The sequence below is a fragment of the Ostrea edulis genome, chromosome 10 (genome assembly GCF_947568905.1).
Source record: "Ostrea edulis chromosome 10, xbOstEdul1.1, whole genome shotgun sequence".
Lineage (NCBI taxonomy): Eukaryota > Metazoa > Mollusca > Bivalvia > Ostreida > Ostreidae > Ostrea > Ostrea edulis.
Genome location: NC_079173.1, coordinates 9,923,811 through 9,949,194, shown reverse-complemented (window position 1 = coordinate 9,949,194; position 25,384 = coordinate 9,923,811). Strand labels below are relative to the sequence as shown.

General features: G+C 34.9%; 1 protein-coding gene and 2 long non-coding RNA genes across 3 annotated transcripts; 2 read left to right on the top strand and 1 right to left on the bottom strand.

Annotated features, from left to right (window-relative positions):
* Positions 1 to 472: 472 nt before the first annotated feature.
* On the top strand, positions 473 to 1,890 carry LOC130050926 (uncharacterized). The gene is made up of 2 exons (XR_008799312.1): positions 473 to 533; positions 986 to 1,890. It is a non-coding gene; the product is annotated as an uncharacterized LOC130050926 (long non-coding RNA).
* An 11,310-nt stretch (positions 1,891 to 13,200) lies between these two features.
* Positions 13,201 to 14,188, bottom strand: LOC130050928 (uncharacterized). Its single transcript, XR_008799314.1, has 2 exons — positions 13,729 to 14,188; positions 13,201 to 13,501 (listed from the first exon to the last, which is right to left on the bottom strand). It is a non-coding gene; the product is annotated as an uncharacterized LOC130050928 (long non-coding RNA).
* Positions 14,189 to 16,521: 2,333 nt separating this feature from the next.
* Positions 16,522 to 24,908, top strand: LOC125666769 (transcription factor 15-like). The gene is made up of 2 exons (XM_048900053.2): positions 16,522 to 18,730; positions 24,778 to 24,908. Exons 1-2 carry the CDS (start codon positions 18,251 to 18,253, stop codon positions 24,835 to 24,837), a joined length of 540 nt encoding a protein of 179 aa, XP_048756010.2. The 5' UTR covers positions 16,522 to 18,250; the 3' UTR covers positions 24,838 to 24,908.
* The last annotated feature ends 476 nt before the right edge of the window (positions 24,909 to 25,384 follow it).

Here is a 25,384-nt window from a genome sequence, read left to right as displayed (position 1 = left end):
GGGGGTCAAAGTTTTACATACAAATATAGGAGAAAGCTTTAAAAATCTTCTTCTCAAGAACCATTGGGCCAAAGAAATTGACATTTACATGAAAGCTTTCTGACATAGTGTAGATTCAAGTATGCAAAGGGTAGTTTGGGCCATAATAGGGACTAAGGTTTTACATGCAAATATATATGGAAAGTCTTCAGATATGGGCCAAAGTGACTCAGGTGAGCGATGTGGCCCATGGGCCTCTTGTTACAAATCATGACCCCTGGGGGTAGGATGGGGTCACAATAGAGACCAAAGTTTTACATGCGAATATATAGGGAAAATCTTTAGAACTGGACCAGGGTGACTCAGGTGAGTGATGTGGCCCATGGGCCTCTTTGTTAACCTATATCTTTTATTTGTGTGAAGATATTCAAACATTAAGAACAGACATATATATATATAAATCTTTTTTTCTTTCATTTTTTCATCCAGGGTAGTTTAGAACTGTGTGCATTTGTTTTGGAAGAATTTGGGCTGTTTAGGCTAAAATCCATTATGTAAGTTCATCTTTGTGGTGCACAAATTCCATATGGTCATTTCAAATAGTCAACATTGCTTCTATTTTCAATCTGAAATTCTACATGTATTTTGTTTGAGAGATGAAAACAATTCTCGAAACATTATCACCGTTATCTTTAATTTTCCATCATACTTGTGTCAAAGAGTTGAACTTTCTTTACCAGTAATTTTATATTGACTTCGCATTGTGTGATATATAAAGTTTTTATGATTTTATTTTCTGTCTAAGATATTCAATATTTAAAGGAAAAAGATAATGGTAGGAGATGGTAGGATAAATTCTAATTATTCAGAGAAACTTGATAAATACTGAGTTTGAGCTTATATACTCGATAACACAATAGAAGAATGCAATTTACTAGTTAAACTTTGATAGGATACTAAATTTAGGATGAGCCAATAAGATTATGTCTTGTTTTTCATGTTACAGGATTGGACAGAATATGAACACACACATCCAATACTTCAAAGATATTATGTTTGTGGAGGCAGAGATTTTGATTGCATCCACTGTTTAGAATACATCCTTAAGGGAAGCAGACTGCCGCCTTTACCCAATGATATAATGATTAATCATAACTATATCTGTTTTGTACCAAATAGAAAGAGCATTGATTCAGGTCATTTTCAAATCCACTGGCATACATTGTACTATACATGCAACCTTTTCAAACTTTACATTTAAGATTTTATAAAGGAAATATCTTAATGTTTCACATGTTTACCTTTCACTGTGCTATGTAATTCATTATACCTGCCATTATGCCAGTCTTCCTGAACATAATTTGTTTTCTGCAATTTCATTGGCCAAGAGGCTTAATCCTGGGTTATCAGATTGAGCATTTATATTTAGTATCCCATTGATTTTGTCAGCCCTATATAAGGAGCTGACTCAGATTTACTCACTCTGCTAGGTTAAAGAACTCTAAGGTTTGTACTTTTCACATGAATTTCGTGTTCGCCTCTTATCTTTTACATAGAGTAGGAAATGAACATAACATTGAGTTAGGGAACTATTTAGATTTTACATTATAATATGTAAATACCTTAGCAGAGTCAATTTACTTGGTTCAGGGTAGTATCAGATATTACTTTTTCAGAGTTTAAGTGTTTAGGCTATCTCAATGTTTCTATAGTTAGCCTTGTCCTATGTTACTTTTAGATGTATGGAAGCCTTTTAGTGTTATAACACTATATTTATGCCCCCATTCAAAGAAGAGGGACATATTGGTTTGCACCTGTTGGTCGGTCGGTAGACCACATGTTGTCCGCTTAATATCTTAAGAACCATTCACTTGATCGTAATATATTTCATATGTGGGTTGGTTATGAAAAGAAGAGGACCCCAATTGTTTTTCAGGTCGAAATGTCAAGGGTCAATCTACTCTGGACATAGGAAGACACTGCCTGCTCAATATCTTGAGAACCCTTTGCTTGACAGACATCAAACTTGGTACACTGGTACATCTCAAGGAGTAGATTTAAGGTCATATGGTCAAAGGTCAAGGGGTAAACTGGACATAGTAATATATTGTCTCTTATGTTTTAAGAATTATTTGCTTGATTGACACCAAACCTGGTACAGCATAAGGAGTAGATGACCCCTATTGATTTTTAGGTCACTTGGTCAATCCACTCCTGACATAGGAAGATATTGTTTGCTCAATATTTCGAATTGATGATACTACTATCAATCAAATTATGCATATGTATAACCCTTTTCAATTTTGCACCATGGGGGCTTATATGTAATTGTTTTACAAACACCTCATGTTTTATAGTTTGTGAAAGCTTGTTAGGGTCATAACTTTAGATTTTCTTATTATGGTACTTGCCCGTCAGAGACTGGACATATTATGGTATGGTGTTGTCTGTCCGGACCTTGTAAGATAGGATACAGACTGAACCGTAAGCTCTAGAATCTTACAACTTGGTACATTTGATCACCATAAAAGGAAGATGCTTATTGTTTTTTAAGGTCAAGGTTGTAGGTTCACTTAATAGGAAAACCTTGTTCGAGAAAATTACAGATTCTTGAACTGAGTATTTTGAGGAAACATTACATAGAAAGTACATGATTTGTCAAATTTCTCCCAATATTCAACTGAGAACCTTATTCTGCAGAGTATTTGTATGGGTATGGAAAATGTGTATGTGGCTATGATTTTGATTTTTGTTAAAAAATTTGTTGTTGAAAATTACAGGTTTAACCGAGTCAGTTTTTGAGGAAATATACATGTATTAAATAAATGACGGTTTGACCTTTTAACTCCTCTCACAGTTTTGAAGCTAGGGTCTTTGTAAATAACTTCTTTGGTGTTTTAGAATATTTACAGATTGTTGATCATGGTCAATTTTGGGGAAATATTTTCCGCAGAGCTCTAGTTGTCTATCTACCGGCCTCCTGTCACTTTTAAGTTTAGGAGCTTTTATTCATGGAAAGAAAGTATGTGACAACCTGATGATGGCTGATACTATTTAAAGCCTTTTTATACGCCCGTCTTAAGATGGGACGTATTATGGTATGGCGTTCATGTCCGTCCGTCTGTTAGCTTTTTCGTGTCCGACCCGTAACTTAAATACTACAAGGCCTAGAATCGTCAAACTTTGTCTGTAGATACATCTTGGGTAGAAGGTGTGTCGCACATTAAAACCAGGTCACTGTGACTTTTCATTAAGAAGATATCCGTCTGTCCGTCCGTCTGTTAGCTTTTTCGTGTCCGACCCGTAACTTAAATACTACAAGGCCTAGAATCATCAAACTTTGTAGATACATCTTGGGTAGAAGGTGTGTCACACATTAAAACCAGGTCACTGTGACTTTTCATTAAGAAGATATCCGTCTGTCCGTCCGTCTGTTAGCTTTTTCGTGTCCGACCCGTAACTTAAATACTACAAGGCCTAGAATCATCAAACTTTGTCTGTAGATACATCTTGGGTAGAAGGTGTGTCGCACATTAAAACCAGGTCACTGTGACTTTTCATTAGGAAGATATGGCCATATATGGCAAAAACTTGTCCGACTCATAACTTGAAAACTATTAGACCTAGAATCACCAAAATTGGTCAACTAATGCATCTTAGGTAGAAGGTGTGTCGCATCCTACTTTAAGGTCACTGTGACATTTAATTAAGGTGATATAAAAAAAAATGTTTTAATGGGTACAATCTATACTGTTAACAATATGTGACGGGGCATATCATGTGCCATGGCGGTGCACTTTATTCTAGAAATGGCATCAGAAAAACACCCTATGTAACCTTTTCTGCTTGTACTCATTTATTTTTATTGGAAAACTTATTACTTGTTATCAGCTACTCTAAAACAATATTGACTTGTGCTATAATAAATTTGTAAACTTTACAAGTCTTTTCATTTCAAACAAGGTGTTGAACAAGTTGTTGAACATCATCTGGGATTCACAACCAAACAGGTACAACATGGAAACAGTGTGTTCCATGATTTCTGTAGTGTAACAAGTCCAGCTGATCCCAAGTACACTGTACTATTGACAACGATTGTTTTTGATAAGCACAATAGAAGTTCTACTTTGGGAGAAGCTATAATTATTTTAGTCCTAGCATACACTGCTTCCTGTTAGAGTTAGGGTGCTGTATAACTTGGTACCTCTTTGAGATAAAATGCTTTATCATCAAATCATAAAGCATCTTCCCTCTAACAGATACCAGATTATAAAGCACCCTCCCTCTAACAGGTACCAGATTCTATAAAGTACCTTCCCTCTAACAGGTACCAACTTACAAAGCACACTTCCTCCAACATGTACCAGATTATAAAATATCCTCCATTTATAATCTGGTACCTGTTAGAGGGAGGTTGCCTTATAAGATGGTACCTGTTAGAGGGAGAGTGCTTTATAAGTTGGTACCTGTTAGAGGGAGGTTGCCTTATAAGTTGGTACCTGTTAGAGGGAGAGTGCTTTATTAGTTGGTACCTGTTAGAGGGAGAGTGTCTTATAAGTTGGTACCTGTTAGAGAGAGAGTGCTTTATAATCTGGTACCTGTTAGAGGGAGAGTGCTTTATTAGTTGGTACCTGTTAGAGGGAGAGTGCTTTATTATTTGGTACCTGTTAGAGGGAGAGTGCTTTATAATCTGGTACCTGTTAGAGGGAGAGTGCTTTATAATCCGGTACCTGTTAGAGGGAGAGTGCTTTATAAGTTGGTACCTGTTACAGGGAGGTTGCCTTATAAGTTGGTACCTGTTAGAGGGAGAGTGCTTTATTAGTTGGTACCTGTTAGAGGGAGAGTGCTTTATTATTTGGTACCTGTTAGAGGGAGAGTGCTTTATAATCTGGTACCTGTTAGAGGGAGGTTGCCTTATAAGTTGGTACCTGTTACAGGGAGGTTGCCTTATAAGTTGGTACCTGTTAGAAGGAGAGTGCTTTATTAGTTGGTACCTGTTAGAGGGAGAGTGTCTTATAAGTTGGTACCTGTTAGAGAGAGAGTGCTTTATAATCTGGTACCTGTTAGAGGGAGAGTGCTTTATTAGTTGGTACCTGTTAGAGGGAGAGTGCTTTATAATCTGGTACCTGTTAGAGGGAGAGTGCTTTATTAGTTGGTACCTGTTAGAGGGAGAGTGCTTTATAATCCGGTACCTGTTAGAGGGAGAGTGCTTTATAATCTGGTACCTGTTAGAGGGAGAGTGCTTTATTAGTTGGTACCTGTTAGAGGGAGAGTGCTTTATTAGTTGGTACCTGTTAGAGGGAGAGTGTCTTATAAGTTGGTACCTGTTAGAGAGAGAGTGCTTTATAATCTGGTACCTGTTAGAGGGAGAGTGCTTTATTAGTTGGTACCTGTTAGAGGGAGAGTGCTTTATTATTTGGTACCTGTTAGAGGGAGAGTGCTTTATAATCTGGTACCTGTTAGAGGGAGACTGCTTTATAAGTTGGTACCTGTTACAGGGAGGTTGCCTTATAAGTTGGTACCTGTTAGAGGGAGAGTGCTTTATAAGTTGGTACCTGTTACAGGGAGGTTGCCTTATAAGTTGGTACCTGTTACAGGGAGGTTGCCTTATAAGTTGGTACCTGTTAGAAGGAGAGTGCTTTATTAGTTGGTACCTGTTAGAGGGAGAGTGTCTTATAAGTTGGTACCTGTTAGAGGGAGAGTGCTTTATTAGTTGGTACCTGTTAGAGGGAGAGTGCTTTATAATCTGGTACCTGTTAGAGGGAGACTGCTTTATAAGTTGGTACCTGTTACAGGGAGGTTGCCTTATAAGTTGGTACCTGTTAGAGGGAGAGTGCTTTATTAGTTGGTACCTGTTAGAGGGAGAGTGCTTTATTATTTGGTACCTGTTAGAGGGAGAGTGCTTTATAATCTGGTACCTGTTAGAGGGAGGTTGCCTTATAAGTTGGTACCTGTTAGAGGGAGAGTGCTTTATTAGTTGGTACCTGTTAGAGGGAGAGTGCTTTATAATATGGTACCTGTTAGAGGGAGAGTGCTTTATAAGTTGGTACCTGTTACAGGGAGGTTGCCTTATAAGTTGGTACCTGTTAGAGGGAGAGTGCTTTATTAGTTGGTACCTGTTAGAGGGAGGTTGCTTTATAATCTGGTACCTGTTAGAGGGAGAGTGCTTTATAATCTGGTACCTGTTAAGAGGGAGAGTGCTTTATAATCTGGTACCTGTTACAGGGAGGTTGCCTTATAAGTTGGTATCAGTTTTCAAACAACAAATATGTAAAAGTCTTGATATCCTCTATGGAAAATAACATTTCAAGTTGATTTAAAGTGTACACATTGTTAATTGTAATTAAGCGTATTTCATATCAATGTGCTGTCACAACATTCCGTGAAATTATGAATACTACGACGTTCTAATGGTGTATCAAGATTTTAAAATATTCTGCCCGAAATTTGTACATCAATGATTTAGAAATATCAGTCTAATACTTTGGGGAGGGTGTGATGCTAATACATCCATCATAACACACGGTACCTAATATGCATTAAAAAATATATATATGTTTATGCATAGAATTACCATTTTTCTCAATTCACTGCAACAGTGTATCATTCTTGTTAACAATGTAGATTATTAATATTTGTCAGGGTTTTTTGATACTTGCTTATGTAATATATGTCTCTTGATTTAGACGCGGGTTGTGTCGAAAATCTGAGTTTTAAATAATCAACAGTGTTGTGCTTCTCATTTTTAGAACCGATTGATTTGAATATGATTGAAAGTATTCATGTTTCCTACGTAATTGATAATAAATATACATGTGTTTGCCAACCACAATGGAGCTCCAACATGACCTATTTTACCTAATATTGGTCTATCAAGAAATAAGTATAAAAGAATTGACACACGACGATTATTCGTACGAATCATTGTGAATTATAAATTGGCACGAGGGATAACTCGTACCTACATAAGATGAGATAACTCGTGGTCGTCACCCTGTAAGCGGTACCAGATAGCCTCGACCTATAGAGATTACATGGAGCCTGTAATTTGGCATTGTGCCAAACTTTTTTCATTTTGTGTTATATGGTCAATTTTGAAATAGGTGTTGCTGCAAAAGTAATGCTTAAATTTCTTTAAAAGTGTATAATACTTTGGTATCAATTCCTTGTCTGTAAAATATAAAAAATTGTACTTTGGACTTTTGGCCGTTCATTTGCAATTAAAATTAAAATTAAAAATGAATATTTTTAAGCATTTAAAATTATCTTTTAAAAGATTAAAGATTTAAAATTTGTTATATTAGATGCATAAATTGTTTGGAAATTTAATTTTATTTATAGATTTAACATTTTCTAATAAATAAATCCCAGTAATCTACTATTTTTATATGAAAAAGGGGGTCTTTTAATGAAATAGACCTGTTGCTGGAATTACCTCCCCTTTGATGCACTCTTCATACGTAGAAGGTACAAAATGATAGCAATATTATGGAATGTTATGATTCCAACTTGAAATGGGATTTGAGAATTCGTACATCATGTTTATGTGATATCAGTGAAAGACATAACAGTATCTGTGAATGTAATCCAGGAATTTCTAAATATTGGCAGGGTTTAAAAAGTATCCGTACTTCGTCCTGTTATACTGCAAACTAGTACCAGTGGGCAGGCATTTTGTCATTGAAGAATTGAAAGCGTTCTTTCCTTGATAATTCATGCATTAACCGAAAATGCTTAGATATCAAAGAAAATATGCATCTATAGTCAGTCCAGATGGAGCATGTGAGGATCTAGTGCAGTCCTCGTCCTCCCCGAATTTGCAAAATGTATTAAAAAAAAATTACCATCATGATTGATGACAAAAATTTGTTATTAGTTTACAAATATGCACTAAGTAATGAGGACAGGACAAAATAAGAAAAGTGTGAAATAAAAATGCATAAAGTGAACTCAAAGAATGTATACTGTAACAGTTTGCTCGGTATCTTTCTTCTACATTGCTCAATGTAACAATATGACATACTTGATGCTTAATCATAGGTTACGATTCAACATGCGAAAATTTACACCTTTCTCTATTTTACCAACAACAAATATATAGATATTGTAAACTGATGGTATTACGTATATGTATATGCTAATTTAGTTTCTTAAAGTCATTGATGTAGGTAGAGTTTGGATCGTCACTATACTTTGTTCATCATGAGAAATTGATCGGGAAAAAATTTGGAAAAATCATTTATCTGACAGGGAAACCGAAGATTATTTCGATCAGGTCTCTTTAGCTAAATCAGCCCCCCTCTACTTTTTTTATGGCAATCAATAAACAATTGAAATGGAAGCTTGAACTGATGGATTAAATCCTTGGAACCCCCTCCCCCCATTATTATCATTATCAAGGATTTTGAGCTTCGGGTTGTGTTAAAAGTAATTTTAGGGAGGTTGGGGTGTTCTATAAAAAATTGCCACCCACCCACACCCTCCGCCCTGGTGATGAGTGCCAACTACGGGGCCTCTCCACCTAGCTACACTGTATGTGTTTAGACAGGACAGACTATACCAGTCGGGTCAGGTATAAACAGTACATTTCATTACAAATTATATTTCCAATTATTACAAGCGAACTTCTTTACTTTTGTGCGAATTCGGACGTTATTATTATCTGACTTTCGTCTTCGTTGCAATTTATGCGATTACTGTCAGTTGGTATTTAAGCTAGATTTCATTTGTACGTGTAATGGTGTTGGGAGTGGCGTGCGAATGTAAAGAAAATTTCTGTATTTAGATATATTCAACATTATTGATTATTTTATGATTTTAACAAGATCATTCACTATCTAAGAGCATTTTACCATTACCACCCCTCTCCTCTCAATAAAATGTTTATAATCATTAATTTCCGGTATTGAATATGGCTGCTTCGAACCCTTTCGCATGGATTTAGAATGTAGAATAATATGCTACATGTAAGAATAAAAAAAACAAAAGAAAGACAAGAAAAGAACATGCACATTCCTTTTAGCTCACCGGGACGACTATCCGGAGAGCTACATGTATTGTAATGACCCCAGTGTTGGCGTCGGCGCCACTTTAAGGAAACATTTTAACCTGGGTTATATCTTCTAAACCAAGGGGGTAGGGTTTTCATATATCCCTTATTGATTCCCCATGAAAAGACCTTTGATGTGGTACCAAGACTTTCGACCTTGTGACCTTGACCTATTTTAAAAAAAAAACTTCAACCTGGCCTATGTCTTTTGAACCAATAGGGATAAGGCTTTGATATTTTACATATATAGATGCCTCATGAAGAGACCTTTGTTTTGGTTTGACCTAACGACCTTTGCCTTGAACTTTGACGTACTGTTCAAAAACTTTATCTTGGTTATATCTTTTAAACCAAGAGTGATAGATCTTTGATGTTTCAAACATAGATGCCATTTCTTTTGTTACCAGAACTGTCAACGTCGACCTTGGATTTTGACCTATTTTTCAAAAAGTTTTAACCTTTTGAACAAACGGTTAGGTACAGTCATCTGACAACTCTTGTTTATATGTACATATTAAGCATGTTATTTTTATTGTTTAAGGGTTGCTGCTCAATTTTTTTCTGGGTACTTCATTTGTTAAAGTTTGATGACATCTAAAAATTCCTAACCACAAAGTACTTTTTATCTAATATATTGTACCTGACAACTTCATATGACGTGTTAACTGTCCAGAGGAAAAGATAAAGATTTGGGGTATTATACTGTGGATATTTATTAAGTTATGTCTTCACACAAGTTTTACCTTTGAACTTAAAGCACGTCAGTCTTTAAATTGGTCTAAATGTTACAATGGCAGCAATTTTATTTGTTTTAGAATATCAATATTGTGACTCTCATACAAATTTTCAAAAGTTACATTGCTGTCTGGCTTAGTATTTGCGATTAAGTTTGATTATTTCAGAATGTTTTCAACAACCAGTCAGATTTAAAAAAAAAAAAAAAAAAAAAAAAAAAAAAAAAAAGATTTATCCTTATTGTATCCATGGGAAAAGCAAATCTATGAAGAAATATGATCCAATTGCTTGTGGTAGATTTAAGTCTCTGTAGGACCACAATGTAAACTAGTCATTTGTACTAATCGTGCTATCCTGTCTAAATAAAGAATTTATTACATGTATATATAGCATAATATAAATTGGCATGAAATTTGTTTTTAAAAATTGCATTTTAAAAGTACACAAATATCAATTTTGTTAAATTACAACTATTCATACGATGCATATTTTTTTAGAAACGTTATTTTTTTTTCAAATTTTGCAATTTGTCACCATGGCAACCAGGACCCATAGCAACAAAAAATGATTGATACATACTTCTTGTCATCTGATGTGAAATCATAAAATTATATAAGACTTAATAAGATAACAAGGACCATGCATGGCAAACAGGTTTAGGTGGCTACCAGAATAAAAGCTCTACAAACAGGAAAAAATGCCCAACTTGAAGTATTAATATATTTACTATAATCGAGAGTCCAAAGACAGATTTTTGATATATCGTAAATATACTTCTTCTCTATAAGATGAAAGTAATTTTGAATAAATCAAAGCGTTACTTTTTGACTACTAGTTGATTCAAAAGTTATCATTTTCTGCAATTTATCAAAATCTGGAATCGTGCCAAATTTGTGACCTTTGTGCACTTAAACGGAAGTGAAATTTTAGATTCCCACTAAACAATATGAATATGCATATCCAGTTGTTTTATAACCTGTGTCAATTTTTAAAAATCCAATTTCAATAACCTGTTAGAATTTTTAAATAGAAAGGGTAAAATATACATAATTTTACCCTTTTGTCAGAACAAAAGTGCTATTTTTAGTAACATGGCTGCAAATCCCTATCCAATGACTACACCCCCGAAAAAAATATGCCAAAGTATTTGATATTGATGTACTTTATTACACTCAAAATATGTTGTTGATCCGACAACCTTGCTTCCATCACATTTTGCATGGTTTTCTCGTAGACAAGCTCTTAAAAGTCCCTAATTACGGAAGATAAGGGATTGGTGCTTTTTATCAGATTCTTTGGTTGTTTATTTTACGTCCTGTTGACAATAAACAACTTTACTTATATAGAGTCTTATAGATTTATTGTCCTTTTTCAGTAAAATCATAAAGGTTTTAGAGCTTTTCGGCTCCCCATTGTACATGTAGCTGACGGGGATTACATTCGCCAGAGCTACACAAGGTCTGGTCTGTTCCCTTTTTACGATTCAATTTTTTACCATTGATAACATACAAATTTCATATTTTCTACATGCAAAGTTGGATTCATTACGCCCCCCCCCTCCTCCTCCCCATTTTCAAAGTGAAAGGTAGCTGGTATGTGAATTGCGGAATTGAAGAATACGTGTAGTGAACCAACCTTTACTACCCCCATCCCTTCCCCCTCCCCTTTCTACGATTTAGGAGTTTGAAGTTTGGGCAGAAGTACACCCCACATCAATTTTTTCTCTCGCTTGTCAAGAATTTCAATCCAAGTGCGACGTGAATTCCGACTGTCTTCTCTCCTTGTTTATAAAACGGTGCTAAGTGCCTGTATATCTCGATATCGAGAATGAATTATTTTATACTTAGAATTTCCTGCAATTTGATGGAGTTTTAGTACTTTACGATTGAAAATATTTATGCCCACACCCAAACTGATATTTTTTTTTAAATTTCTAATGATGAATTCAAATATAAGCTTGTAAGTTTGCACTATATTGTCAATATAAAATTTTGAAATAGTTAAAATTCATCAATGCTTGTAAGCTAACACTTATATCAGTGATCGATTTTCTTTCCTTCTGTAAAATGGCATTGTACATAAAGTAGGGCTCTCTAAGTAAAAAGTAAGTAAGTAATTTTTATTTAAAGTCGGAAACTATATACAGGTAAACAATAAACATGAGCTAAGAGCTCTTTAACCGACTATATAGCATTAAAAAAAACCCACAAAGCACTAATGATATATAATTGCATGCATAGACATAAAAACAGAAATTTGAAATAAAACAGGACGCATACATGTATACAGACATCACAAGTCATGCATATATATACACAGGGACTAGCTATATTAAAGGACACATCTCGTGTTTTCAAAGTATACAGAATTATATGCATTTTGTCTTCCTTATGCTTATAGAAATTAATTGTAATAGTTCGTTCGCTGAAGTATTGCGATAATTAGCCACAATACGGACTCAAATCTAAGCCCCGATTTCAAAAAGCCTAGTTAATTAGATAAGGTAGTCACGTGGTACAGTGACGTCATATGCGACCTTCGTCGATCAACTTGTTGTAAAAGTAGTGTTAGATATTTTTAAAAACTCGGGTTTTAGGGGCCTAATTTATTTACCATGGATAACATTTATTTCGATGTTGACAAATTTCCAGAGTCTTATATCTTTTAGCCACCAGTGCATACAAATAGCGACCCAAATGTAGCGAGAAAAGCGAGTATGAAATCTGCATAAATTTGCGAGTAAATAATGTTTACATCGGATCCCTGTCTAAACACAATTGGTAATGCCATTTCTGTAAACAACTGTAATTAGCGTTGTTGCTTTTCTAAAATAAACAGTGCAATTATTATTAAATTTATTTTTGGAGAAGTTAGATAGGCCTAAATTATGATACGATTATGTATCATTGACAACTAGGCCTACTGTCACGGGTGCATTTCGAAAAAGAAAAAATAATAATAATGATCAAACTTATTGTGAAAATCACAATACTTTTAAATTATTTTATTAAAGCAATTTTATTAGGCCTAATCATTATTTTTTGTTATCAACACGTTGTTACGTAGGAAGTGGGAGCGCGGCGTGCTGTTGTTGTAAACACGTACGCGTTCCTTTAAAAAATGAAAGCATTATAATTCAATTCAAAGTCGGGAAATATTATATTTTATTATTTATAATTGAAAGTTCAATTATCTTTTATCTTTAAATTTCTTTTTTAAAACTACTGCTAGCATACATGCCAACTTTTAAAAATCCCCATGGGGGATTTTGCGCGCGACGACCTTTTTTCAAAGCTCAAAATTCACGACATTTTAGCATGAAAATAAATATTTGTCCTTTCAAATAAAATATCAATCAAATCATTGTTAATGTATCATATATTAACACAACATCAAATGTGTTTGACCGTTAACTATATAAAAAAAACTTTGAAAGATATACATTAATATTTTATTAAAATCATCTATTCAGCAAAAAATCTTCTCCAACAAGTCACATACATAATATCAAATAATATTTAAGGTTGCATCCTTTTACACCATACAATAAACATTGGCCGGTCTATATATCAAAATTTAAATTAAAGCACATGCATTTAGGTACGACTGCAAAGGCGATCTTGCTTGTCTGTAAACATGGGCTTGCAGAGACTGGTGGAATAATCTGCATTGCAACCAAAAAAGGAGTGATCTGCCCTGCTATGAAGTTTGCGAACAAAACCTTTGCACCCATGACATCTGAAATAATTACCAGGAAAAAAAAAACACATCAAAATATTCCGTTTTACTTGTAAATTAAGGCTACTTGCTAAATAAAAAATTCAGTACAGACTTGTGCGAATTACGCATCACAAAGTATATTTAATGAATACTACACTATATAGACTATATAATACATCGCTATAGACGGATAGATTTGGATAGCCTATATTATTATAGTTGGAAAAAATATATACTTGACGTACCTTATTGCAAATTTTGGATGCTGTCATCGAGAGGCGGAATGTCCGATTGTTTGGTGGTGACACTAGCATCGTTGTCATTCACGTTTGTGTAAAGGATAGGTCAATTTGAAATCCGTCTTCCCGATTAATTACTATCAAAACATGCTTCGTACTGTTCAATAAACACCTGCACCCCGACACAGGCAGACCAACCCGACACCATGCGACACAGGTAAACAGCAATGGCTGACTATTGTCCCGATTTCTGATTGGCCAGTTCAGAAATGACGCGGGATTTCCAATTCTGGTCACGAGATTTCACGATTATCCCGCTTTCAAAATCGTTTTCAATCGTGAAATCGGAAATTTTGGTCGGAAAAAATTTCAAATCGGGATTTTAGGGTAATTTTGCTTTCCCGATCGGGAAAGCGGGACCGGAGGGTAAAATCGGGAAGATCCCGCCTAAATCGGGAAAGTTGGCATGTATGTGCTAGCAAAGTTCTGCCTATGTTGTTACAAGGTGAAGGTCAGTTGGTGCGAGTGTGTATTGAATTCGAGAGCAGAACGGAAAGCATATGCCGTAGGCCTATATGTAACAGTGCATAGCTTCGATAGAACCACTTTCTCGCAGTTTATCTACGTATTTGTCCAAGTGCTTGTTAGAAAAAGTACAGGGACAAATTTTACTGGGGGTTTCTATGGCAAAGTAGTTGTGCCGACAAAAAATATTCACGTCTTGTCCCTCATACCTTCCTTCGAAAATTGATAAAAACACAGTCCAAATCCTCTCTACTGACAGCAAGTACACCCTTAAACGGCACAAAACACCCTAATGCAGTGTTATTTACAAGCTGTTAATGTGATAATTGTTTGTTTGTCAATTAAATCTAATCTGTTTATGAAATGGCTATCAACTGTTTTCAAATCTTCTCGCTCGAGGTCTCATATGACGTCACAGATAATGGCGCGTAAAATATCGAAGAAAATATGCATATCGCAAGATTTGAATTTCATCGCTTTCAAACTCGAAAACTACGCAAAGTGTTTCATTTAAAACACATGTACAGTAGTTTTAGGCATGAAATGAATTAATTTTGCTGAAAAAATTAAAAAGTTTAAAAACATGCGATGTGTCCTTTAAGATGAGCATGCATCACTGAAAACAGTTTGCAACACAAACATAAAAATATGGATATACATATAGAATAAATAAATATGCATACCTAAGAGACAGAGCGGAGTAAAAATAAAACAGTTAAATTTGTACATGTAAGCTTAGAGGCATAGTTAGAAGTTAGATCAAAACTTTAAGATTTAGGCAGGAGAGGCTGGAATTTGCATGAGCTGCATTTACAATTTAATTCCCCACACCAATTTTGAATATAATTTGAGAATAGATTATGTGATGTAATATTTCTTGCTTCGTTTGGCAAAGAGTTCCAGAGCTTTGCTGCCTCATATCTGAAAGATTTAATCCCGTACCTGGTTGTTCTAGGTCTTGGTACTTCCGCTGTATTTGTATATCTAAAATTGTATGAATGGTTTTTTATAACAACTAGATCTTGTAAAAAAAAAAAGTGGGGACAGTTTGTTGATAATTTTAAAAGTTTCTAAAGCTATTGTTCGCATTCTTCTGGTTTTTAGTGAAGGCAATTTAGATTGTTTTATTAGGTTTTCGTAAGTACTTTTATAGTCACCATAGATAAACCTCAGAGCTCTTTCCTGAATCTTTTCAATTTTGCGGGTGTTTTGTTCAGTGCAGAAGTGCCATGTCAACGGGCAATAACTAAAATTTGACATAATAAATGAATGATATATGGTTAATTTACCTAATTTGCTAAGATGTTTGCCTATTCGTTTAAGAACATTTAATTGCCTTGCTGCCTTTTTACAAATATTGGTAATATGTGTGTTGAAAGAAAGTTTAAAATCAATTGTAATACCCAACAATTTTATTTCTTCATCACATGAAATTTTTATCCCATCTAAATCAAAAACTATGTTTTCATTGTGTGTTTTGTTTCCAACAGAGATAGCTTGGAATTTTTCTGGATTTGCCTGCATTTTGTTTGATTTAAACCATTTAATCAAAGATCTACTGTCATCTTGAAGTGCTGCTATTACATGATTTAAAGATTTATCTGATTTTGATAAAGTATTGTCATCTGCATAGTTGTAGAGATTACATTTATTTACAAAGTGAAAGAGGTCATTGATAAAGATGTTAAAGAGTAAGGGTCTCTCTCTCTCTCTCTCTCTCTCTCTCTCTCTCTCTCTCTCTCTGTGGACGTCCTCACAATGTCTAGAAGAGATGTTATTGTAAAGGCAAAAATGTACTGTTTCAGGTATAGCTATAGGGATACCTATAAAAGTAAATCTAATAGGGCCTACCGGTACTCCCTTTCGAATTGTGAAAAAAAAAGGTTTTGAGAGAGAATATTAGTGAGAACATGTCCCCACTGGCACACCACTTGTCCTCACTAATCTGATATTTTGTATCTACATGTACATCTTTCACATGCTATGGATCAGGTTTATGGGGACGTAATTGTGAGGACAAAATTTTGTCCTCATAGTGTACTTTCTGTCCTTATAAATTCTGTCAAATGGTAAAAATTTCCCTCACTATACACGTTTAATCCTCTCTCTCTCTCTCTCTCTCTCTCTCTCTCTCTCTCTCTCCAGTTCAATAATTGAATATGTGCATGCAAAGTGACGGTAAATAATGATTTCCGAAGAGACAATACATTTTGAAAACTGCACTAAATTTTTGACTATCTATTCCCCTTTCCGTTAATTTGTTTTGGGTTTTTTTTTTTTTTTTTTTTTTTTGATTGCGCATGCAATACATGTACCTGTATTTGCACCCAGATGTATATCTCCGATTGGATATAATCATCTAGAAAGTTTGAATTGTGCATGCAGTATAATTTTATGCAAATAGATGTACACTACAGTGTATGTTTTCACTCAATTTCTATACCGCAAAACCCCAAACCAGTCAAGCATTCAATACAGGAAAAATCATCCGACTCTGATATCGTCTTCTTGAATGCCGGGGTTGAGGTGTGTCGCAATCTGTATAATGGGATCACAACGTATTAAACTGCCGAGATACAATATACATATATAGAGTTTGTTTTGTTTCGTGGATTTATCAGAATAAAGAGAATATAAAATTTTAGTAAGCGCACTTTCCCAGTCCTGGGTAAATAGCTGTCTGTATTTGATGCGTTTTCCAGGCAAGCATGATATATGCAATACTTGTGCATGTGTACCTGTATTTCGCAAAAATTGAACATGTTTGATAATATAAATGCGATGCCCTTTGTGTATTTCATTCTATCACTATATGTAATTGACAACGATTTCACCGCGCTTATTTCATGTCATGGACATGATACAGTCGCTAATCATCATTTTGTCGTCTTTCTGTTTTGTCGTCTATTCGTTTTGTCACCTTTTTGTTTTGTCGTCTTTTCGTTTTGTCATCTTTTTGTTTTGTCGTTTCGCTTCAAAGAAATAACAAAACTCCAAATATATATTGGACCTAATTTGCAGTGTTTCTTTATCGTCTTTTCGCATGTACTTTATCGTCTTTTCGACTTTTCTGTCGTGTTTTCGTTATTAAAGGGTATATTTTTTCCCTCCTTTTCTCCACATGCACTTAAAGGTAATCTCTATTTTCATACAGCACTCACTTTTTTCGAACTGTAAAGCTTGTGAACTCATTTCATTTTCGTGCGATATTTGTTATACAGAGATACCTCACGGAGTCTAATTTTCCCAAGCGATGATCCGCCCCTTGAGAGAGCTTTGACCGGTAGCATATCTCATTTCACGGTCACTTCTCCTGAGTGCTCAAGCAATCATCAACGCATCATTATAGAAAGATCCTATTTGTTTTGAAAAGTTTGTTTTCTGATGCCCTGCATGCCTGTTACATTGCAGTGGTACGATGGCTTCCGTCGCACGTGCTCCACTTTTGGCGTCGTGTGTGATGTGTTTGTCGATCTGTTTCAAGTGAAAATATAATTCTATATTAAGTACCAATACAAAAGTGGTTGTGTAAATCTCCATGGATATATATATCTTGTGTGATATTTTCTAATTTGTCGCAGTCTACTTCAGTGATGCCATTCTGTTGTCATGGCAACGACATTTTGTGCATTAGACTCATCCAATGCCCCTCCTATTAACTATGACCGTGGCTCGTCAGATGGAAATAACACACGGGTAATTATCCCCAATGATGACTTTAACAGATCGAAATATCACACGCCGGAATCTAGTTTAACAGTGGGATGTTACGGAAGGGTTCCCGGTTTATCGCAACATTAAAGCATGTTTGGGATGTACATAGCATGAAATTGCATATCCATATGTAACTTCACTTTGCTGGCGCTCAAAAGCAAAGTATTTAGAATTGACAATTATCAAACATATTGTAACGCCCGTTTCCATCCATGTAAGGTTTACGGAACTGAAATCTTATTCAAGCTGAATTTGTTGACGTTTTATGCTAAAATGAGATAGACACGGAATGCAACGTCATAGTGACGCAATGCGAAAACGTTTAAACGAGGAGGATTTACATTTTTCGGACGAAAACGACAGCTCAAGTTCAGTTGAGGATATCCAAAGTTCTGGAAATCGGAAGAGGAAATTGCTCAATAATTCGGAAGGAGACGACAGACACTGTGACTTTAACTTTGACGGAACCCCCGTCCCCAAGCAGCGAATGGCTGCTAATGCACGAGAGAGAGACCGGACGCACAGCGTCAACACAGCGTTTGTGACGCTTCGAACGCTTATACCTACAGAACCTGCGGACCGGAAGTTGTCAAAAATTGAGACTCTAAGATTGGCCACGAGCTATATAGCTCACTTGAACACGGTGCTAATGGTTGGAGCGGATTGTGTGGACCAGCCATGCATCAAACATCAAGCCATGATCAGGGGTGGGGTGGATCTACCGAAGCCCGTGTGCACGTTTTGCCTAAGTGCCTCCAAAACAAGACCGGTAAGACTGGGTGTGATTTGCACGATACGTTCGTACTATTCTAGCTAGAACTGTGATTTTTATTTTATTTTTTCCTTTTCTAACAGTAAGATAAATACTCGGTGTAAGACTGGGTGTAATTTGCACCATTCTAGCTAGAACTGTGATTTTTATTCTTCTCTGTTCTAACTACTCGATATTATTTTGATCATTCCTTCTATTTTGAGTATACTCTTTACATACAGACATGCCTTCTATAGAAGATTAAGGTGTGAAACACACATCATTTTAAAGGCAGAATGTACTAAATTTATCATTGAAAAATAGAAAGCGAAAGAATGAAACACGGGTTTATTTCGAAGGCAGAATATCAGGAATTTACCTTTAGAAGTAGAAACTATAAGGTTTAAGATGCATTTTTTTTTTTTTAAAAAAAGGGGGGGGGGAGGAAATTCAAAATCTGCACACATTTTGTATGAAAAATGTTTTTCAGGAATAAATGAATACATGTACGTAGTTTACAAATATTGAAAACCCCCATAAAATAAGTCAGCAAGAAATGTTCATTTATTTCAACTGCTTTCTTTTTCAAATTTAAGTTTAAAGATCATTTGCGTATGGCATTTATATCGGGAAAAACTGATGTCAAAACACATTGGTAAACATGAATGTTGATTAACCCTTCTTATTTTCAGCGCAAATAAACTGAGTCCTCACTTTAGAAAAATACACCACCAACCCTCAATGTAATATGTTTGAAAAATAGTTTATTATAGTGCATTACAAATTTTAAGGTAAATTTGATTTTATAGGGGAAACAGTCTTAACAAGCGGGCCTTCCAATTTAAGTTTAAATTCTTGATCAGCATTTGAAGATAAGGTTGTATATATATATATATATACAGTGTATATTTCAAGATGACGAAAACGCCTCGTTTCCGTTCTCGAGATCTGTTTTGTTGACGATGATTTCTACAATTTTTCTTATTTTGATTATCCGGACTCGTTCTGTTGTACATCTAAAATTAACTCCAGAACACCAGTAATTTTGATAGTGAGTTTTATAATTGTTCTATAACCTGTGCTTAGAATTGTTCTATGATAATGATGATAATAAAACTTATATAGCGCCTTATATAAAACAAATTACTGTAATGTGCTTTACAATTTAGGATAAGAAGAGGAGTGCAACGATATAACATAATGAAATGAAAATGGCATTAGATCTTATATCTGTAAAATATCTGAAAAATTATCAAAATAAAACACCATAATTAAGACCAATAGCTATCCCCCCCCCCCCCCCCCTTCCTATAATCAGTGGGTTAGAATTGCCCTGAAACGAACATCATTGCATGTTATGTTTGTCCTCAAATCTGTAATGTTTGGTTCGATTTTATAACCTGGTTCATATACATGTGTGTGTATATATATATATATAAGAACCAGCAGGTGCGTGCTCCGTGTGAGAAATTAAGGAGAGGATCAAACTTCTTGTTCTTGGCTGATGTTGATTATATGTTCTAATCATGACTTGTATAGTTTGTCTAGATGCATTCTTTAAACAGGATAATTTAAAAAGAAAATATATTGAAACGTGCCTCGAATATCAAACTAGGATTGTCAACAACTGCACACAAAAACCAGACGTATGAGAGCGAGGAAACGTAATGAGTGCATTTATAGCGATGGCAGCCCGGAATCCTTCCATGTTTTGTAATTAAGTCTGGGAGTAAATTAGGTTTCCCAGGGTGATTTTTGGATCATTAAGTCAGTTCTAAAATAATAAGTGATATTTTCATGACGGCATCATTAAAATTTCTGCACCGTCCATGCTATTTTCCTATGGGATTTTCCGTTAGATGTGCACAATCACTTCGGCTTCTCTCTCTCTCTCTCTCTTTCTCTCTCTCTCTCTCCTCTGGTATCAAGCAGGATTTCAATTCACACAGAATCTCTACAATTTACCATGAACGCCTACATGTATTCGAAACGTGCAAAGGTAAACCACGTTTTTTTTTGTAATTACAGATATATGATATATAATTGAGATGATGATTCATCATCTGAAACTCTCGACATTTGTCGTTTGTCCACGTGCCATCAACTGGTAGATTCAGACAAATGCAGCGAGGCAGCCTATATAATTATACATATGTATGTAATATACATGTACATGTAGAACGTACAATGTGCCTTTACTGTTATATATATATATATATATATATATATATATATATATATATATATATAATCACAACTAGGTACTGAAAATTTTCGCCCCAGCCCGGGGTCGAACCAGCGACGTACGGCACCCACCGCCTAGCAAGATTGTCAAACCAGTGCGTAAGTCCACTCGGCCACAACGACTTCCTCTCTCTCTCTCTCTCTCTCTCTCTCTCTCTCTCTCTCTCTCTCTCTCTCTCTCTCTCCTCTGGTATCAAGCAGGATTACTCGGGAAGTCGTTGTGGCCGAGTGGACTTACGCACTGGTTTGACAATCTTGCTAGGCGGTGGGTGCCGTACGTCGCTGGTTCGACCCCGGGCTGGGGCGAAAATTTTCAGTACCTAGTTGTGATTATTTAGTGCTTTATATATTAATTAATTGATTTTCACATGTATCGTTTAGATCCTAGGGGTAAACGTAAGGTTGGGTGTTTTTATTGTTTGTTTGTGCTTTATATATATATATATATATAGATAGATAGATAGATATATTAAAAAAAATATGAAAAGAAAACACAGAAATCCTCCGTAAAGCTTTTATATATATATATATATATATATATATATATATATATATATATATATTATATCTATCTATCTATCTATAAGCCAATTGGAAGAAAAATATGTATCTTTTTTTTAAATACACTCCGTAGAAATTATTGATTAGCAAGGCTAAAACCATCAACAGATTCTTTTTTAAAAATATATATATTTTATTCATATGTATGTATGGGTTTGGGTGTTTTCAAATCAAACACGCACAGCTGGGTAGGTTTATCTGTATAGTGGGGAAAATGGCCCTGGTGACCTCAAGAAGAAAGTTTAAGTAAACAATTTCAATTTATTTATAGAAACCAAACCTGTCATCATATCAAACATAAAATGGAAGTGCAAATAAAACTTATTTAATCGCATCTTCTTCCTCGCCTGTTCCAACTGAAATTAATTCATGAAATGCAACATGCATTATGCTACATTTATCGGGTAAAATTATTTAATTTGGTGTACATGAACTTGATTAATATTCAATTAATCTTTATGAAGAAAAACAAACCGAGAAAAACTATTTACAATATAAATATAGTGTGTAGGTTAGATTTCACAAAGCCAGTGATTGAGGTTATTAAAACCTATAGATTCTGAGTGACCCCATAACACACCAGCTCTCTGTTTCCGATATTTTAAACAAATGCACACAGCTGTCTGCGGCCATTTCAAACATCAGTGCATCCGATAGCTGCAGAACTGAAGCTCTCTGAGAAAATATTGGGACAGAACCCGTTGCTATTTGTATCTATTCATAACATTCGATACGAGTTTTGTATTCGTCTTAATTTCTTATAAATACAAATGATGAATAAAAATTAATAAAAACATTTATGACTATTTAATATCAAAATCACAGCATTGACCTATTTGTGAAAACAAATGGGTTAATGATTTAAATTTGCAATTAGATTTAAATTGGAAACATGTATATACAAACATCAAATCTGTTACAAAAGATTCAGGATTGATAGGGTTCAACTATAGAATCAGTCATAGAATATTGGGTACTAACAAACTCCTACATATATCAAAAATTAAAACTCTCCACTTTGTTCAATATGTGCACTAGAACCAGAAACAATTAAGCATCTCTTTTTTATTGCCCTTCCGTCTCTACACTATGGACAAAATTATCAGATTGGATTTTTCAAAAACCTGGCAAAAGAATGGGATTTAGTGTACAAACTGTTATTTTTGGTTTCCCAGAAAAAGAACACATGGTTTTAAACTTTATAATCCTTTTAGTAAAGGGATACATATTCCAATATTCAAGAAAGAATGTCAATATTGTTTTTGATGATGTTTTGAAATGTTTATATGATTACTACATTTTGGAGGAAAAACTTACAGAACAAATATTTTACAAAAAGAAATGGTATAAATGGAAATGTCTTTTCAATTAATGATAACAGCATTTCTTCTTTTTTTTAACAATAAGTACTAGAATATACATGTACATGTAATTGTCTATATCGCTTTCTTTAATCTGTATAAGAGTGTGAGTAAAAGGTGTATATGTATTTGTTGAAAATGATGAAAACAATAAAACAAAAACAAAATTAATAAAAACATTTATTTTAAAGTTAAAGGTAAAATAAATAAAAAAGTTATTGAGTGTTGAAAATGCTACAAAAGCCTAATCTGATCCCTTATATTCCATTTCAACAGTGAAGTGTAAAAACAGAGTGGCTGGGAAGCGGGCCCGTGAGTTTAGTTCAATAATCAAACCTATCTGAATAGTGATTATTTAACCGAACTGGGATGATTTCATACACTAAAATTATTTATAGGGATATTTGTTCACATATGCATTATTGTTTCAAAAAGAGTACGGGCATGAAAATGAATCGGGGTTCGAATTGACTGGGTGAGTAGACACACTGGGAACCTAGACACTATACTGTCAATATAAACATGTTCATATTTTACCCATACAATTTATCAATTTAGCGTTCATTCTTCTACCGTGGAATCATTTTAATTCGTGGGGGTCAATGTTCGTGGGTAAGCAAAAATTTGCTGGTTCGTGGGAACGTAATTTCGTGGGTAAGCTATATGATGTCACTAGGAGAGATAACTCTACATGGTTTAAAAAAACGTTCGAGGACACGTAAATTCGTGTGTAAGAGTGACCCACGAAATCCACGAATATCAATCCCCCACGAACAATGATGATTCCACAGCATATTTCTTACACATAATGGGAGAAAAAACGTGTACACCCCCGTTCCAAATGGACATTATGATATTACATGTAGATAGATGGGGGACTGATCAAGTTTGAGTATAGGTAGTGTACAATGTCTCCTTGGTTACCGTAAATACGAAACTACCCGTTTCATTTAATACTCTTAAACAAGGTGCACTACTCGACATGTATGCTGCACGTGTATATGTCCCTGGTTGACCTAGATTCGTATCACAGACATTTGTTTCGTACGTGAGTCCCCCTCCTTAATAATACAGTGGTATTATCAAGTAGGGGGGACTCATGTATGAAACAAGTGCCTGTGATTCGTATGCCTAAGCGCCCCAGAATTCAGTTTGATATATTTCTTTTAGAAAATTACTTTTTGCATTTTGCAGTGATATTTGAAGTGATGTAATTTATTTCTACAAAGCCAGTCCACCCACCCCCACTATACCTTGAAAATTTTACACATAAAAGAAGTCTTCAATTGAAGGAAAAAAATCATAGACGCATCACTATTTTGATCTGTAACCACATAAAATTTTAAAAGGGTATTTAATGTATGTTGAAAGCAATGTCAATTTCAAAAGAAATACAATGTATAAGAGAAAAGATTCAGTGAATGTAAATATTCTCTTATGACAAGAAGCTCCACCCTACCCTCTCGTCATTTTGGAGACCCAATTTAAAAGCTATATATTGGCATTATACACCGCCTTATTTCCATGCATATTTAAAGCAATATTACATGTAGCTGTCATTTTGGTGTCGAAATTTTTTGTTGCAAAATTGTTATTTATAATTTCATTGGCATACAAATAAGGTTTATAGACTTTTAAATTGTTATTAATATTTGTGTTAGAAAACCTATCTAGAGGCTCTGAATGAAGCAAAATTACATTTTTGTCACTTTAGATCAAACCCGAGATTTTCGTTGTTTTCGACAATTGAGCCAATCAGAGGATTTCCTCTGAGAAGAGCAGGGGGTGGGTGGAGGGGGGGGGGGGGTCACACCCCTATGAGTCTGAGGTTTCCTTTACCTCGGGACCAACATTTTAGGACGTTCAACGTTTAACTGGTTTTTCTTTCTCTGATTTCAGATTCGTTCTGACAGCTGTATGTATAAAGAGGGAAGGCACGTGTCCAGCTGCCGTCGATAGACCAAGATGTACCTCCTATTTATTTGTACATGAAAATATTTTTATGAAATAATAAAAAAAATATATATATACATGTATATATTACAAAGAAAGATAACTCCATGTTAGACTACCTATTAGGCCTTTTCTACATTTCTAGTTCGTATAACTGATATACATGTAATCCCCAAGAACTGAAGAAAAATGCAGGAAAATAAACAAGGGAATATTGTTTGAGAGCATGCCTACATTACATCGTTTCGCATAGACCGCCATCGCGTCGTGTATATATACACGGACATGGGAACGATGATTGTCAAACATAATCAGGTTGCCGGGACCGAGTAATACTACATACTGTATACTTTGCATACTGTATATGCAAAGACGGGAACTGACGTGAGTAACTGCACGTGCCGTTTGATTTATAATATTACATGTGCATCGTTTCATGAATGACAAGAATTAAGTACTATAAGTGTAAGAAAGTAATAATAATGCAAATATGCCACTCAAATGAAATTTTGAAAGTGAATTTTCTATAAAATTGGCTTGTTAAACTGTTTAC

Excerpts from the sequence above, each read along its gene's own strand:
- LOC125666769 (XM_048900053.2), top strand. The coding sequence starts at position 18,251 with ATGCAACGTCATAGTGACGCAATGCGAAAACGTTTAAACGAGGAGGAT. Across the intron at positions 18,731-24,777 it reads GTGCCTCCAAAACAAGACCG|ATTCGTTCTGACAGCTGTAT; the intron begins GTAAGACTGGGT and ends CTCTGATTTCAG.